Below are 17,813 nucleotides of genomic sequence, written 5' to 3'. Positions count from 1 at the left end.
GGAGGCACTGGTCATAATCTTCCAAAACTCCTTAGATACAAGGGTGGGACCAGAGGACTGAACTGCAAATGTCACACTCTTGTTTAAAAAAGGCTGTAAGGATAAATCCAACAACTACAGGCCAGTCAGTTTAACCTGCATGGGGGAAAATCTTTTAAAAACAATAATCCTGTAAAAGAAATAATGGTCACTTGGACAAATGTGCATTGATTAAGGAAAACTAGCATGGATTTATTAAAGGAAAATCGTGTTTAACTAATTTGGTTGAGTTGTTTGATGGGGCGGCTGAGAGAGCTGATGAGGGTAATGTTGTTGATGTGATGTACATGGACTTTCAAAAGTTGTTTGATAAATATAATAGGCTTGCCAGCAAAGTTAAAACCTATGGCATTAAAGGGAGAGCAGAAACAGAGACCCTGGAGCTATATGTGCACAGATTATTGAAGGTAGCAGGATAGGTTGAGAAAGTGGTTAGGAAGGCATATGGATCCTGGGTTTTATAAATAGAAGCATAGAGTATAAAAGCAAGAAAATTTTGATGAATCTTTATAAACTATAGGATAAGCCCCAATTGAAGAATTGGGTGGAATCTGATGCTCTGCCCCGTGGCGGGTTTAGTGGCGGGTGAGGCATTTAACAAGCGGGAGGGTGGCAGATGGGGACACCACCACCTTCTCGCCTCCACTCGATTAAGTCTGTGGCAGGAAGGCCTGTGGACAGCCTTCCGGCCCCGCTATCAATTGTGGTCCTTAAGTGGGAAATTAATGTCCCACATCCCACTGCTGCTGATATTAAGCTTGCAAGGGCAAGGGGCTCGCCAAGCAGGCAGCACGACAAGCAAATCCATGCAAGGTTGCTCACGGGCTCCCTGAGGGTGGGTTCCTTGTCCAAAGTCAATTAGTGCTTGATCACGGGATCTGGTATTGGGAAGTGGGGGGAGCTGCTAAAAGCCACCTCCCTTGCCTTCCCACAAGATTCCTATCAATGTCCATATCTGGGCATCGCACTTTGAGAAGGATGTGAAGGCATTAGACAGGATACAGAAAAGACTAGAAATGACATAGGAAAGGAGCTCCAGAGATGAGGGACTTCAGTTTCGTGGGTAGATTGGAGAAGCTGGGTATGATTTCCTTGGAAAAGAGAACATTGAGAGGCGATTCAATAAAGGAGTTCAAAATCATGAAGGGACTAGACAGAGCAGATAAAGAGAAACTGTTCCCATTGGCGAAAAGGTCAAGAGTGAGAGGACATAGATTTAAGGTGAATGGCAAGAGGACTAACGGCAACATGAGGATAAACTTTTTTACACTGCGAGTGGTTAGGATCTGGAATGGAATTCATCGCCTTAGAGTGCGGCTCAGGCAGGTTCAATCGAGGCTTTTAAAAGGGAATCGATAAACACCTGGAGAGAAGGAAAATTGCAGGGCTTTGGGAACAGGGAGGGCCAGCAGGACAAGCTGAGTAGAACTTGTAGAAAGCTGGCACAGATATGACAGGCCAAATGGCCTCCTTCTGTGCTGTGACCATTCTACAATTCTGTGATCTCTTATGTTGACACCTCCCTGTGTAGCCCCTGGAAATGCACTGCCCCAGGGGAAAGGGGCAGCCACACAATTTCCTTTTAGATGGAGTTTTTGACCTGACCAAGGTGGAGAATAGAACATTTTTCCACTCTTTGGCTCCAGTGTCAGCATCAAGCAGTCCCATGTTGGGTATGGCCCAATTAAAGAAAGAAAAACTTGAATTTGGAGAGCATTTTTCATTCCTTAGGATATCCAAGAGCACGTTATAACCAATGAAGTACTTGCGTAGTGTAGCCACTGTTGTAATGTAGGAAACCTACATGGCAAGCTCCCACAAACAGCATTCTGAAAGTGTTCAGAGAAAGCGTTTTTTAGCAATATTGATTGAGGGATAAAATATGGCCAGGACACCGGGGAGAACTCCCTTGCTCTTCTTCAGGATAGAGTTATGGGATCTTTTACATGCTCCTGAGAGGGCCTCAGTTTAACGTATCACCCAAACAATTGCATCTCCAACAATGCAGACGGAGAGCAAAGTTCTACTCTGCCCCAACAATGTGGATTAACCCAAAAATTTCCAAGAGTCTACTCACTGCATCAGTGACACATTTTGGACCGTTGAACTGGTACCACTATGCATTAACTATGGGCTGTTTTATGTTGTATGGAAATAGATGCCCTGGCAAGCCCTAAAAATATCATTTTTTGTGCCATAACCTCCCTGCCTGTAATTATTGGGTTCCTGTGAAGGCTTCGTGAGCTCAGTCAGTGAGGAGATGAGCCCTGTTGATCAGGATGGTTCCAGGTGCGTTTTGAGTGTTGAATTTTCTGTTTTCTGCTACAGCAGCAATAAAAGAACAACAACAACTGACATCTGGTTTAGAAAAGTGAAAAGAAACCATGGATCCCACTCTCCATTGCAATGCAGTGGAGGTCAGTAACCAGGGGGCCATAGATTTCTAATGATTGATAGAATGATTAGAGGGGAGTTGAGGCCAAGTTTTCTCATCCAGAAGGCAGTGAGGGTCTTGAACTCGCTGACTGAAAGTTTAGTGGAGGTAGAAACCCTGACTGCCTTGAAAAAATACTTGAATATGGAATTGAAGTACAGGGTTACAGACCAAGAGGTGGAAAGTTGGATTGTGTGTGTGTGTGTGTGTGTGTGGTGGTATTGGAGGATACTCAGCACACATAGAACCATACCACAATGAGAAATCAACACTTACAGGAGGGGAAGAAATTGGCTCAATTACCTCTATTTTTCCATTGTAGACCAGGATCTCCAGCAGCGACACCTCCTCACCACATGTGTCTATCGCTGAGAGGTCATAAAGCGAGGAGTACACCGGCCCATATGCCCAGTCACGAAATTTGCGGGAAAGGTGACGAGCACTTTCATCCTTTATCTCTCTCCTGATTATGTGCTGAAATACCTGTCAGAAATAGGAGGCCGGGACATTAAACACTGTAGATTCAATAATAATTAGGTAAAAGGAAGTCCAAAAGATTTCGTAAAGTTGGTGTTGTTATGTAAACTTACTGTGGTGTTCCCCCCCAGGATGCCCAAAGGCAATTAACAATCAAAGACGTACTGTTGAAGTGTTGTCACTGTTATAATGTAGGAAGTGCAGCAGCCAATTTGTACACAGCAAGCTCCCACAACCAATGATGCGATAACGATATTAGCCGAAGGAAAAATATTGGACTGTAAACCAGGAAGGGCTTTCCTGCTCTTTCAATAATGCTACCAGATCTTTCACATCCACCTGAGGTGTCAGATGAGGCTTTGGTTTAATAGCACATCCAAACGACTACATTGGAATGGGACATGAACCCGCAGCCTTCAGACCCGGAGGCAACATTGCTACCACTGAGCTGCAGTCAGTACAGACACAGACACGGCTGAAGCTTTGAAGTGATGTGCCTGAACTGATTTCTGTTTATCCAACCAAAAGAAAAGTGGGGTCAGGCCACAATTTAGTTATGTCTGGCTGCACGTTATATCACAAAGACTCTCCCCCCCAACCCCACCCCCAACTGGGCAAATCCAATGTCCCACCTGCACTTTTATTTAGATCATGCAGACAGATTGGGTCCTTTCCATAGGCTTTGATACAACTGCCAGCCCAGCACAAGCCATTCTCCTCACCCCGCCTGGTTTCAGATAGATATTTAGGGAAACGTCACTCATACACGAGATAATCTTAAACAGCCGCCTTAAGGAAGAATCTATTCATTTACCCCGATCTTGCCAAGCTTTGCTGCCATCTTGAGCGGCGACAGCCCATCATTGTTTAAAATGGCCTCCAGGCTGCAGTCTGGGTACATCTTGGCACATTTGATGAGGAACAAGTCATACATTTTAGTCAAAAACTTGGTATTCTCCCTGGTGTTATCAGCAATGGCGACCAAAGCATGCAGCACGGTGTTTCCCCGTGAATCCTGCCTCCGCAGGTCTGCGATCTTATCTGGGTTCTCAGTGAGGTAGTTAACGATGTCAGGCTGGTTAGTGCAGGCAGCCAGCGAGAGGGGTAATTCACCTGAGGAGATAAAAGGTAAGGGCAGTTACTGAATGTCGATTAATGCAGAAACATAGTCAATTCAATTTTTGGGGGAGAGGAACTGATGAATTTTTCAGGGGGTCTAATGATTTTTTTGGGGGGGAGCTGTTGATTCTTTCAGGGCGTTGATGAGTTTTTGTGGAGATTCTGATGAGTTGTTTTTGGGTGGGGGGATTCTGATATTTTTTGGGGGGGTTCTGACGCCTTCAGCACTGATTCATCAAAGACTTTTCCATTTTGGCCACTCCCAGGCCAAGTGCAGCAAAGATTAGTTCGCAGAACAAAGTTCATTTTAATCTTCCAACTTGAAGTCCATTTCCCACAGCATCCATTCTCATGGCTTCTGTTGAGGAAGTTCAGGCTTCAGACGATCCAGTGAGTCCAGCTGGAAAGTGGCATGTGAGTGGACATCAGGGGTTGAAAACCTTGGATTGCCATTCTGTTGATCACCCGCCCTCCAGCACTGATCCTGCCAGTGCTTGCAATATCAGTAGGAGGGCTCTACTTTTCCATGTTGCAAGGGTCACTATGGCTGCATCTCAGGCTTACGAAGCTGGAAGGGTTTGTCCATGTCCCTCCTCCCGACCAGGCCCTCCTTTCCTCCACCCCCTCCTCATGTAAAGAACAGGGCTATCTCTTTGGCAGTATAGGGTCCGGACCCTACCAGTGGGACCTACATGGTCATTTGGCTGAGGTATGGAAGGACAGCATATGGTCATGTTGCTGTCATTCAGTGTGCACCCTTGCCTTTGGAGGATGGGAGCTTAAAGAACTGTGCTTATCAGCTGAAAAAGGGAACAAATATTATTATGTAAAATCCACAGAGCGAGATCTGTGAATTAATCACTTAATTGCCCTCACCAAAGTAAAGTAAAAAAAAATCAAACTAACAACATTTCAGCTAAGCTTCAATAAATACATTATTCAGGAATAATTCCAATCCATTCAAAGGATCCTAGTAAAAGTCCCACTCCCTCATGCACAATCCAGATCCAAGAGCGATATTTCCTGGCAAACATAATGGGGGATACAGCTACAGAGAAATGTTTATGATATAGGAATATGTAAGGAAAATAATCACCTTGATCTCAGGCATGTTAGTAGAGGCTCCTCCTCACTCTAACTTAAAGACATTCTCCCTATTTTTCCACATACCAAAAATAATTCCTTTATTTTTGTTGATAATATTTCTGTTTGGTCATCCAAGCTGCCTCTATTTCATTGAATATGGATGAAAAGGTGATCTGGAGGCAGACTGTTCCATGCTCCTAATTCTACAGCCACACCAACAGGGACACCCCCAGACCTGGAGCAGGGTGAGACTTCTAGCTGCCAGTCTGACCCCACAGTGACTCTACCCCATTTTACTCAGTGTGGCTAGATTATATATTCAGAACTAATGGTATTCCCAAGCTGCAGACCAACTCCGCTGTGTCATTCACAGCAGTCACTTAAAAGGGTAGGCCATGATCTGGGGAAAATGTCTCAAGAAATCTTTGATGAGCAGAGGCTATCAGTGGCAGATGAGCATGACAAAGCAAAACTTCTTAAAGATTTCCATCTTTCATACTGCATGGCTCCCACCTCAAATGACAGTGAAAACCTCTCCAATACAGGGCTCCTGAATTTTCACATAAAGGGTTGATCAGTTAGGGCTGGGTGAGGATTCATCTTCACTCAGAGGATTGTGAATATTTGGAATTCTGTACCCCGAAGTGCTCCGGATGCTCAATTGACGAGTATATTCAAGATAGAGATTGATAGACTTTAAGGTACAATCCTACAGGAAACAAGATATGGGGATAGTATGAGGTAGAAGAGCCATAATCTTATTAACTGGTGGAGCAGGCTTAAAGGACCAAATGGCCTGCTCCTGCCCCTATTTCTTATGTTATGTTCTAGTGCTGCCTTTCAGATAGCTACTAGGTGGAATATAACTACAATCTGACACCCTGCATTTTACTTTCCCTCCATGGCGAAACATCAGATCCCCCACAGCAATGTCATTCAGGCAGGTAGTGGAGGATCAATTCCTAGCATCACAGTGCTGTGCAATAACGCTCTAAGTCCCATGTTGCATCGCATTACGTTTTATTCAAAGCAGCCATGCATGTAGTGACCAATACTGCAACATAGGAGTCTATACTAGACATGGAGACGGCTGAGGGAAGTGTGTTAATTATTTACAGTTAATTATAGAACATCATATCACCCACTAGCTTCAATCTACTCTGATCTGTGGAGCTGTGCTAGATATCAAATTAACAATCTGTTATTTACCCCATTAAGTTAATACTACAATTCTCATCTCTGATTAGGATAATGGAGCAGGAAGCAGTTGCTAAGAGACAGATCTTAAATGAAGATATCGAAAGTACCAAAGCATTTAGTCATTTACCATAATAAACACAAGTTGAATTCCCCCATAAAAAAAAAATTCTGAGTGCCCACTGATCCCAAATTTATCACACGCACCACATAAACAATGCAAGCTTTATAAGCTACAATGTACCGGAAGGGCAATGGGCCATGCTCACACACTGAAAAACATGTGTGTGCATCTTGTTACATAACACTGACAGGAAATCTGTCTTCACACAATCCATGTGTGGAATAAACTTGCAGCCAGAGTAATGGAAGTAGTAACCATGGAATCAATTGGATGGTGCAATGGAGAGACTTTAGGATATTCCTGGAAAGTTGAACTTGGGTGGGTTGGATGGCCATGGTTATCTTCTGACGCAACACACGTAACACCACACCAGCTTCTCTCCATCATACAAATGTGCATACAAACACAGAGCTCTGGGTGAGGTATCACATCCCTCTTATCAGAAGAGGTCTTTTGTTACTTTCAGTACCATGAGCCTAATAGTAGAAATGATCATGGCCAATGTGCATTTGCTGATTAAAGCTGCTGGAAACTAGACAGCATTGATAAAGTTGAAAAGTGCCAGAAATTCCCAGGTTTCTAAATGCTTTTTTATTATATTGAAAGGAAATACATGGCGACACCCCAGGAACAGTAACAGGAATAAAAAACACTTTTTTGTAGTGTGTCTGTGCAGTGCCAGGGTTTCTGTACCCGGAGGCAACTCCAACATTAAACTTGCCAGACACAAGGTTAGCCGCTGGGAAACCTTAAAAAAAAAGACCTGGTATTCCCAGTAGCTATTTTTTTTTGCAAAACTATGAAATTTCTGTATGGACTAACGCCAACAACACAAGACCTGCGCTTCAGGAGTAGATGATCATGGCACCGCACATAACAACGGTCACAAAGACATCTCCTTATAACCATCTCACTCAGAGCCATGGGTGTGGGGCATTGTGTCAGGTTTATGTGCAAGGACAACTATGAGAGGTTGGGCATTTGTGTGTCATGAGGCTGGAGGTATAAAGTAGATATTTTTATTTTTATGTCATTATTTTTACAAATTACAAATGGAAATTAGTTTAGCATTTAGAAAGAAATCGTTTAAGCTCAAACATTTTTTTGTAAATTGCTTCCTTATCAATCAGCTACTTTAATCAGTTTTCTAATTAGCTAATGGAATCTCACCAGCTCTCTCCTGAACATGCCTCCCAGTGTAAGAAGATCTGGTCCATCATTATTACTTATTATATAATAGGCTTGCTAGTAAAAATTTAAGCCCAGGCATCAAAGGGGCAGTGGCAGCATGGATACGAAAATGGCTAAGAGACAAAAAGCAGAAAAGGTGCCGGGACAAGTTGATAAGGCTGTGAAAAAAAGGAGCATAAATCGAGGAAAAGAGGGCAGGAGCAAGGAAGTTATGCTACAGCCTTTATAAATCACTGGTTAGCCCACAGCTGGAATATTGTGTTCAATTCTGGGAGCCACACTTTAGGAAGGATGTCAAAGCCCTGGAGAGGGTGCAGATGAGATTTACTAGCATTATAACTGGAATAGTGGACTTCAGTTACACAGAGAGAGACAAGAGCAGCTGGGACTGTTCTTCTTAGAACAAGGAGAGGTTTAAGAGAAGTGTTTGAAATTATGAAAGCTTTTGCTAAATAAGGAGGAACTGAGGGTTGGTAACCCTCACCGATTTAAGATAATTGTCAGAAGAACTAGGGGGAACAATAAGGAGAATTTTTTTTCTGCAGCCAGTTGTTATAACCTGGAATGGTTGAAGCAGATTCAATAATAATTTTCAAAAGGGAAATGGATATAGGGAAAGATGAAGAGCTGAGGGGAGAGGAGAGGGGAGTGAGATGAATTGGATAGCTCCTTCAAAGAGCTGGCCCAGCCACTATGGGCTGAATGAATGCTCTCCATTTGTGGTATATGATTCTTTCATATTATTTATATTTATATTTATGATTTAGCTTGGTTTAGACTCTTCATTAATGGCAAAATGTAAAACATCATCATCATATGTGTTATCACCAGGGAAACCCTCTCATTAGACCAAAAACACAGTTTACTTACCCTAATTCCCCACTCCCAACCCAACCCTCACCTGCCCACAGCAAGATGTTGGGGTCTGCGTTTTGCTGCTTCAAGGCTCAATAAGATCTAAAATGAGATTTAGAATCACTTTCATCTAAATTCACAAGCCACTGTTCATTTCCCCTACACTCTCACAGCACGCAATTCATCCCAGGCAGGCATGGGGTTGTCATCTCTTTGGTTTAGAACCAGTCCAATTTTAGAATAGGGTGTCCAGAGGAGTGGCTATCACCTTGCACCGAAGCTCCACCTTTCTTGCTCGGGCTTCCGAACTGGGCATCCTCAGAAATGTAGTGCGTACCTAGTTAGGGAATCATTCTTCATAGTGCAGGAGCATCAGGGGAAGCCAAGCCACACCCCCTCTTTACAGCACTACCTGCTGTATTCCAGTAAGTTTAAATATGCCAAAGCCACTTTGAGAAGCTATGGAGAGGAGGTACATGTGTAAGGTAAGTGGCTAAGCGGTAAGGTGGCAAGTGGGTGGGTGAGGGGTCAGGGTGGTGGGTGGGTGGGTGAGGGGTTAGGGCAGTGGGTAAGTGGGTGACGGGGTAGGGAGGCGGGTAGATGGGTTGGGGGAGTAGTAGGGTTGGTTGGGGAGGGGTAGCCAGGACGTCGGGAGGGGGTCCGATGGGGAGTCGGGGGTCAGTTGAATAGTTACCCAGGAGTTAGAACTGATTTTAATCCTTCTAAATTTTCCTGGTAAGTAAGTCGGGACCATGCGAAGTCTCCGACTTTAACTCAGCGTTTCAGACACAGGGGAATTGCGCAACGGAAGTTCAAAGTTCCCGTGCAATTCCCATGTAGTCCATGTGTGGGGACGTCTGAGGGGCCTCCCAGCGCATCTTCAGGGATACCTCCGGGGTTCAACCATCTGAAGATCAGAGATTCTGGGCCAATATTAGATCAGCATTCTTCTAGCAAGGAACCTTGCCTGATAGGACTGCATATTAGGGCAAGCACAAACTCATAGCCCTATGATTTTAATTAAAATGAATGGAAAGAAAATTGTATGGAGCATGTCCACTATTTCCTGACATATTATCCCAGCAGCCAAGACACATGGCAGAAGCCTGGATTCAAAATCTCCACTGTGAAAATTGATGAAATATAAGACAAGTTGTTTTTTCGCTTACCACTGTGTCTCAAGGTGCATAAATGTTCGGTTTTATGGTTACTACAAAGGTTTTCAGTATGTCTCAGAATCACAGAATTGTTACAGAACAGAAGAAGGCCATTCAGCCCTTCGATTCTGCATCTGCTCTCCGAATGAGCAATTCCCTCAGTGCCATTGCCCCAGTAACCCTGTACATTCTTCCTTTTCACATAACGATCTAATTCCTCTTTGAATGCCTCAATTGAACCTGCCTCCACCACACATTCACGTAGTCCATTCCAGGCCTTAACCACCTGCTGTATGAAAAAGTTTTTCCTCATGTTGCATTTGCCTGATCCTCCTTGATCCTTTTACAAGTGGGAACCGTTTCTCCCGATCTTCTCTGTCCAGGTCCCTTCATGATTTTGAACATCTCTATCACATCTCCTCTCAGCTTTCTCTTCTCCAAGGAAAACAATCCCTACTTCTCCAATCTATAAATCTAACTGAAGTTCCTCATCCCTGGAACCATTCTCATGAATCTTTTCTGCATATCTCCATATATCAGAACTTAAGCTGTGATCCCATCCCTTAAACTGACTGTAATCCCTGCCTGTTATCCAGTTATGGACTTGGAAAAAGGTGGCAAACATTTGTTAGAGGACACTGACTCCACAGATTCGTAGGCAGCGGTAATATATGGTGCAAGATCCAGCAGAGATGTTACTTGAGGAAGTCTTGAGTCCTGATGGTGAGACTCTCACTTTGGAAGGGGTCCTAATCATGAGGCCACTTCTAATGGAACAGAACAGCTGTCCTGATGCAGCATGTCTGCAGTTGTGACTTTTACACAAATGCTCCAAATGAGTACTGGGCAGTATTTAGCCCAGATGATGGGGCTTAATTAAGACAAAATCTAAAACGAGAGGTGATCCAGAGAGAACCCCACCAAGGAGAGTAATTCTACCGCCCTCACCAGCCCCATCATTCTCATGGTCATAAACAGAATGGTTTGCTCACTTACTATAGAAGCCTAAAGTGAAAGATCACACAAGAGATTTGCCCTGAAATCCAGGAGGGAATAGCTCATGAAGACAGAAACGTATCTGCATATATTCGATATATGTCCAATTAAGTAAGGATGTTGTGTAACTTGGAGGGAAACTGTGAGGTTATAGCATTCTGTGAAATTGCTCATTTTGTTGGTCTTCTGCGGTTTAGAACTTAAAAAAACATGGTCCATGTAAAGATCAATTAACTTTACCCCTTCCACAGAACGTGAGCAATCTACTTTGTTGTGAACTCGGCCCAATCCAATTTAATCTGCTGAGGATAAGTTCTCCTGAAATAATCACCAATTTCTGGACGCAGTCAAGTAAAACTTCACAATATCCATCCATCCATCTCCAGATTTCCCACAACCAAACCCCAGCCAGCTGCCCCCCATACATAAGATCATCACAGCACCATCAGGTAGAATCACAGAATGGGACAACATAGAAAGAGGACATTTGGCCCATCAAGTCTGCATCCCATGAAGTAACTGAGGATCTCAGTTTATTCCTATCTCCATTCCCAATGGAATTCAATCCAGCTCCTTTTTGAAACAGCCAATTGGCTCAGCTTCAATTGCTTTTGCAGAGAGCCTGTTCCACAGACATTAACGTAAGGGGAGAAAAGCTGCTTCTAGTTGCTGGTCTCATTTCTTAGTTTTAAACCTGTCACCCTCCCCCTCCCCCACCCTAGTTCATTGCTCAAAGTGGTTTGTCTAAGTCAGTGGTTCTCAAACCTTTTGGCCCGTGGGACACTTAGGCAGTGCAAAAGACCCCATGGATTACCTACCAGTCCTACCTCCCGTATTTTCACTTGCCATCACAAAATACCTCATCATAATTAATAGGAACGGATGGAAACTATTAGTATTTCACTGCTTTTTTGTTACTAAACGTAATAAATCTGCGCAATAATCTTTAATTAAATATAAGTAAATTATTAATTCATGCCAGAAACAAAAGTACAGCATAGGCATTTTCATATTATAAACATTAATAGAGGATGCTTATTTGAAACATTCAATATGTATTACAAAATGATTACAATAATCTTCTGAGAAATTAATACTTATCTTACATCTACACTACGCCTCCTTCTCCAGGTACCATGCCCTAAGAGAGCATTGGCGGCCATGGAGTTCCATTGGATCGGTCCATGATTATGCTTGGCAAAGTTCTGCAGTGGTTTGCTGCCATTGTCTTCTACAGTACAGCTGACCAGGAAACTCTCCCCCTCTTACCACCTGCCATCAGGTGTATTGGAAGGCTTTACAGGCTGATAATCAACCTGTTTAGCCTCATTATGAATGCACCTTCTGTGGTCATCTGGTCCTGAACTCAGACTTGATCCTAGAGTTTCTAGCTCTGAGGAAGGGACTCTACCACTGCACCACAGGATCTCCTATAACTACCCTAACCAAACAAAATCAACAGTAACACAGATACTGCTTATTAAACTACATTGTTGATGCTCATCTTTATGACACTCGTGCCAAGGACACAGGAGCTGGTCTGATTTTGTAAGGTGACGTGAGTGGTGAGGATGGCCTGTTCTCTAATAAGGCCTCGGCTGTGGTGTTACACGTCAGTGACTTGCATTCTGAACCAGCCCACAGACCACCTGGAGGACCCTGGTGACCACCAGTGGTTCAGAGACCACACTTTGAGAGCCACTGGTCCAGGTTGACTCACAATAACTTCAAATATCAGTTATTGTAGAGTTATCACACTATTCCTGAAGTGGTTTCTGAAAATCCAACAACAGATAAAGATTTTATGGAAAGAATTTCATTTCTGCTCAGGATCCAGAGTTAGATAGTGTTCGCAGGAGGCTTTTTCACTTTGAAGTTGGGCCAGATAAAAAGCTAAGCGACTGGGGCACAAGAGACGATAATATGTCCTGACTAAAAAATTAGCAAGGCTTTCCTAGCAGGTCCACCCTCATCCTCATGACCAGCTCGGCAAATTCAGTGGAAGAAGGAGGACTAAATAAACAGAAAGCACAAAAACATTGACTGTCAGCAAGCCAACAGCACCGACACAGAGTATGCCAACCAGGAAGCCACACCCCAAGAAAGGTACTTTCAAAATACACATTTGCCTCAGAACTCGAGCAAGAGGAAAACAGCAGTCCTGCTTCCGAGACACTGCTCCTTTCATACACTTTGAGACACAGTCAACTAAGGCTGTGCCATTTCTATGAATAGTCTGTTCTTTTTGATGACTTTATTTTAAGCTGCACTTTCCCTGAAACTACACCCCCTGCTAAACCAGCAGTAATTCATTACAACTCCCAAACGTGGAATGTTGCTTTTTTTTTATTTAAAGATTCTGGCAATGGCTAAAACAGAGATGGCAAATTAGAACAGTATTTGGGGGGGGGGGGTCAAAGAAAAAGATGGTAGGTATTCGATTTTGAAATACTGGTGAGAACCGGCGTGTTAAAACATATGTTACTGGCAATGTGATGACATAATATGATATTACATGAAAAGACACAAAGTGACTCCTAGACAAGCAGGATTCAATACCAAAAGCCGTCAAGGAAGATACACTGAAGTCCTCAAAGCTGTTTGGGAACAGGGCCCAAAATCCATCAGCTGGGGTTAAAATCCTTCAAAGCAAGTAATATTTCATTTAAATGCCTAAGGTCCCAGTGAGTTTAAAACTACATTGATCTTACAACAAAAACAACTTGGCACCTTTAACACTAAGAAATGTGCTAAGGTGCTTCACTGGAGCATCATCAGACAGAACTTGACATATTTAATTTGAATCATTTTTTTAACATGTGCTTAAGAGGGAACTGGATGTAGGTCTTCAATTCCATATAAAATAACAATTATTGGCATTAAATGTGAAACGTGTCGCTGAGCTACATTGGCTCCCGGTTTAACACTAGTTTTAAAATTCGCATTCTTGTTTAAAAGTCCCTCCATGGCCTCAGCCCTCTCTATCTCTTGTAACCTCCTCCAGCCTCACAACCCTCTGTGATATCTGCACTCCTCCTCTCAACAAAGGACAATTGCTGAGTGCTAATGGTCAAAATTATGTGCACAGTTCCAAGTGACTGAACATTTTTCCGTCCTTAATTGCCCTTGATTGAAGGGTCTAAAACCAGGGGCATAGATTTAGGGTAAGAGGTAGGAGGTTTAGAGGGAATTTGAGGGGAACTTTTTTCATCCAGAGGCTGAGGGGATCTGGAGCTCACTGCCTGAAAGGGAGGTAGAAACAGAAACCCTCATAATATTTAAGAAGTACTTGAATAGGTATTTGAAATGCTGTAACTTACAAGGACCAAGAGCTGGAAAGTGGAATTAGGCTGGATGGTTACTTGTCGCTTGGCACGGACGCAATAGGCCGAATGGCTCCTTCCGTGCTGTAAATTACAATGATTCTATGATTCCTTCTAGGCTCCAAAACATGCTGTCTCCATGTAATAGTTCTTCTACCCCTATCACTTTCTCAGTGTTCACTACCTCATCTTCTCTCCTAGGCTTTTCGCATCTAAGTGCAGTCCTACACTACAGGCCTTGGTTTTTGCAGCAAAGAAAAAGTGGCTGAGATTCAAGGTCATCCAATGGAATTTAATTTCCCCAATAGTTGATAGGTGCTGTATTAAGGGCTTAGGAGGGTGCAGGTTCACACATGCATTTCTCCTCAAATACTTGAAAATAACTGCGTAGCTGAGACTCGAGATGTCATACAGAAGTCAAGCAGGGAAGCAAGAAGGACCAATAAAGAGAGCGTGCACATCCCCAAGAAGACAGCTTACCACCATTTCTGGAGGGCTACTAGGGATGGGCAATATAGACAACTCAGGAATGAAAACATTTTTTAAAATTATATACATCGAGGTCTTAATTCCATACTTAATGAATGCAAGGCGTTGAGTGTTGGAGACAGTGATATTGTGATAATATCACTGGATGAGTAATCCAGAGGCCCAGGCTAATGCTCTGGGAACATTGGTTAGAATCCACTGCAGCTGGTGGAATTTAAATTCAACTAATAAATCTGAAATATGAAGCTAATCTCAGTAATGGTGACCATGACAACCATCAACAATTGTTGTAAAAACCCACCTGGTTCACTAACGTCCTTCAGGGAAAGAAATCATCTGTGCTTACCTGGTCTGGCCTACATGTGGCCCTGGACCCACAACAATGTAGTTCACTCTTAAATTGCCCTCTGAGATGGCCCAGTAAGCCACTCAGTTCAAGGGCAATTAAGGGTGGGCAACAAATGCTGGCCTTACCAATGATACCCAGATCCCATGAAAGAATAAAAAAAAGTCACAGCCTGAGGCCCATTGATGAAAAGTTTCCAAAGGAGCTGCTTCACTCAGGTAAAAGGCAAATGGAGCCAATGGAATTGTCACAAAAGGATGGTGAACTGTCCCAGCATGGAGGTGATGTATGTTGGTTCAACACAGCACAGAGAGCAGAGGAGGCTTTACTCTGTACATAATCTGCATTATTTTTCACCTGAGAGTTCTAGGGTAAAGGTTGGAATGTGAGAGTAAATTGGATAGTTCTTTCAAAGAGGCACAAAAGGTCAAATGACCCCCAACTGTGCTGTAAGATTCTTCGATTCTATGAAAGCTTTTGACACTGCCAATGGGTGAAGGAAGTTGGGGAATGGTTCTTTCGCTAGCACTCATACTGCTCAAATCAGTAACCTCAATATGATGCATTGATCAAAAACATGTGTACTCTGAGACACCCTTAAAGATGACATTACAGAGCTGTACTCTTGTGTCACCATGATCGGGTAATATAGTTTTGACATTAGTGAGTTACGTGAAACCCATCACTGGTGAGCAAAGTTCCATATCTTCCATCATCTCTGAACAAATATATATATTTTATATATATATATATATATATAGCCGTTTACAGCTCCCCTAGTAATTGGAGAAAAGAAATAAACAGTCTATGTCTATAACAAACCACATCTCTGTACACACAGCTCTCTCTAAAACAACCACGCCTCTGTAACACACAACCTCATAGCACACCTCACTCTATAGTACTCTGAGATGTCAAACATTGCAAATGGCTTCCACATACATTGGGAGATAGATTGCGCAAAATTCAAATGTGTAGCACCCATTCTTTGGGCGCCACGAGTGGCCAAAATGATGCCTGGGACACGTACGCCCACATCTGGTGCAAGTCGCTCCAGACGATATATTGTTGACGTCGTAAGAGCCCATAGTGAGCATTCATTAGATATATGCAGAGCAGGCAGATCATAGCATCATGTAACGCTGATTGGATGCCATTTTGAACACAATGATCCAGCCAACGCTATAATCACACACAGCTAAACACACATTCAGCAGAAGGAAGGATATCAGCACTATTTAAAGGGGTCATCAACTACTTTCAGGTTAGTTGCTGATTGATTTTTACAGACTATTGCTACAATTATGCAAGCGTTTCCTACTTTATAGAGTTCTTTAAAGTTGCTAAAGTCTATAGGGAGTGATGTGGTATTAAAACACGTGGTCCTGACTTCAAGGCACAAACCAGTTGCTCTAAGACATGGGTGAACTAGTAGACATTCCTCTTGGAATGGAGCCTGACTCAGTGAATGAAGAGGTCACACAGAGCGAGACAAGTTGCTGGAAGAGGGAGGAGGAGAAGAGGGAGGAGGACTCTGAACAGGAGGCCATATTTAATGTAGGAGTTCAGAGTGTAATTCTTCTCCCTGAACTGCAATAGTGCACCAAACATCTGAGCTTCAGTAATTACATCTTCATTGAGATCTGTCACCAGCTGCAACTATGACAGCAACCTTAGACCAAGGTAAGGATTGCATGGTCAGTGCCTGTGAAGGTAACCATGGCAATGAACGTTAATGCATATAGTTCCTTGCAGGCTAAAACTGGAAATACTTCCAACATCTTGCTGTCCACTGCTACATATTGGAAGAGAACTGACTACATTGCATTCTCTTTTGCCAGAGATCAGTAGGTGGAGTGAACGCAGTGTTTTTCCCCATGGTGTAGGATACTCTGAATGTACACACATCACTTTGAGGTTGTTGTATGTTAACTCCAAGATGCACCATAATCGGAAGGAATTCCGTTCCCTCAATGTCCAGCTGGTGTGTGACCATAGGCAGCGAATTGAGCAGGTCAATGCACTGGCAGCAGTCGGGATGTCTTCATTCTGGAGCAGATCACTGTGTCAACTGCATTTAAGCCACCTTGCCAAACCAAAGGGTGGGAACTGGGTGGTAGGGCTATCCTGACATGCTTCATGACTCTGGTGTGAAACCCATGCACAGATACAATGAGAGCCATACTACCATGAAATGTGATAAGGCCCAACGTTGGCTTGCTGAAAAAGAGTTCCTGCTGATTGGACCACTCAGGAGGAGCCGTGCAATACTCGGTAGGGCAGGAGTCAGGATTCGGGAGGTGCTGCTGCATCCTGCACAATCTCAACATCAATGGGGGCACAGCTCTAGCCACCAGCCACATGGCAAGTAGCTGAGCAGCAAGAGAAAAGATGGAAAAAGGGAGGAAGCAAACTAGACAACCTCTTCTTGGCTGGGTTGCACGTAAACAACCCATCCGACTGTGATACCAGTGAATGCAACGCTACTTCCCCATTCACCAGCAGTCCCACACCATACCCTCCCTCAGTCACTGACCATCATTGCATTCACTTGGCCACAATGCAAAAATAAAAACCAACACAACAGAAATCAAAAGTATGCCTTATTGCATTCAAATGTCAACCTATCACCCTTAGTGCCTGCCTTCCATGTGCCTTTGCCTGACCTAATGCTCCTTATGCAGTATTACAAATAATGGATGCAGGATGGCTGATGGAAGGCAGCTGACTTTAATGGAGGAGACTGCAGATGACCTTGGAGGGTGATCTTGAGCAGCTCTGTATGTAGAAGGTCTGGCTTTGGACTGCACAATCTCTGCATGGGTGACAGCCGTCTGGACTGGCTGATTGACCAACAACAGCAAAGGCACTGTCAGAATGGCAACACTGGGAAGACAAATGCTGTCATCCTGAGAGTAGGTCTGTACTCCACGGGGATACAGTCACTCCCTCAGGACGCACCTCAGCAATCCTAGAAACC

General features: G+C 43.5%; 1 protein-coding gene across 1 annotated transcript in view; it reads right to left on the bottom strand.

Annotated features, from left to right (window-relative positions):
- The window catches only part of trpv4 (transient receptor potential cation channel, subfamily V, member 4), a 119,632-nt gene that overhangs the window by 22,520 nt on the left and 79,299 nt on the right, over positions 1–17,813 (bottom strand). The window contains exons 6-7 of the mRNA XM_078554421.1: positions 3,765–4,063; positions 2,777–2,956 (exon numbers count right to left, since the gene is read on the bottom strand). Of these exons, the coding sequence (XP_078410547.1) occupies positions 2,777–2,956; positions 3,765–4,063 (479 nt within the window). The remainder of the gene's footprint in view (positions 1–2,776; positions 2,957–3,764; positions 4,064–17,813) is intronic.

This window comes from Cetorhinus maximus, chromosome 12 (assembly GCF_964194155.1).
Source record: "Cetorhinus maximus chromosome 12, sCetMax3.hap1.1, whole genome shotgun sequence".
NCBI lineage: Eukaryota > Metazoa > Chordata > Chondrichthyes > Lamniformes > Cetorhinidae > Cetorhinus > Cetorhinus maximus.
This window is presented reverse-complemented; position numbering and strand designations above follow the sequence as displayed.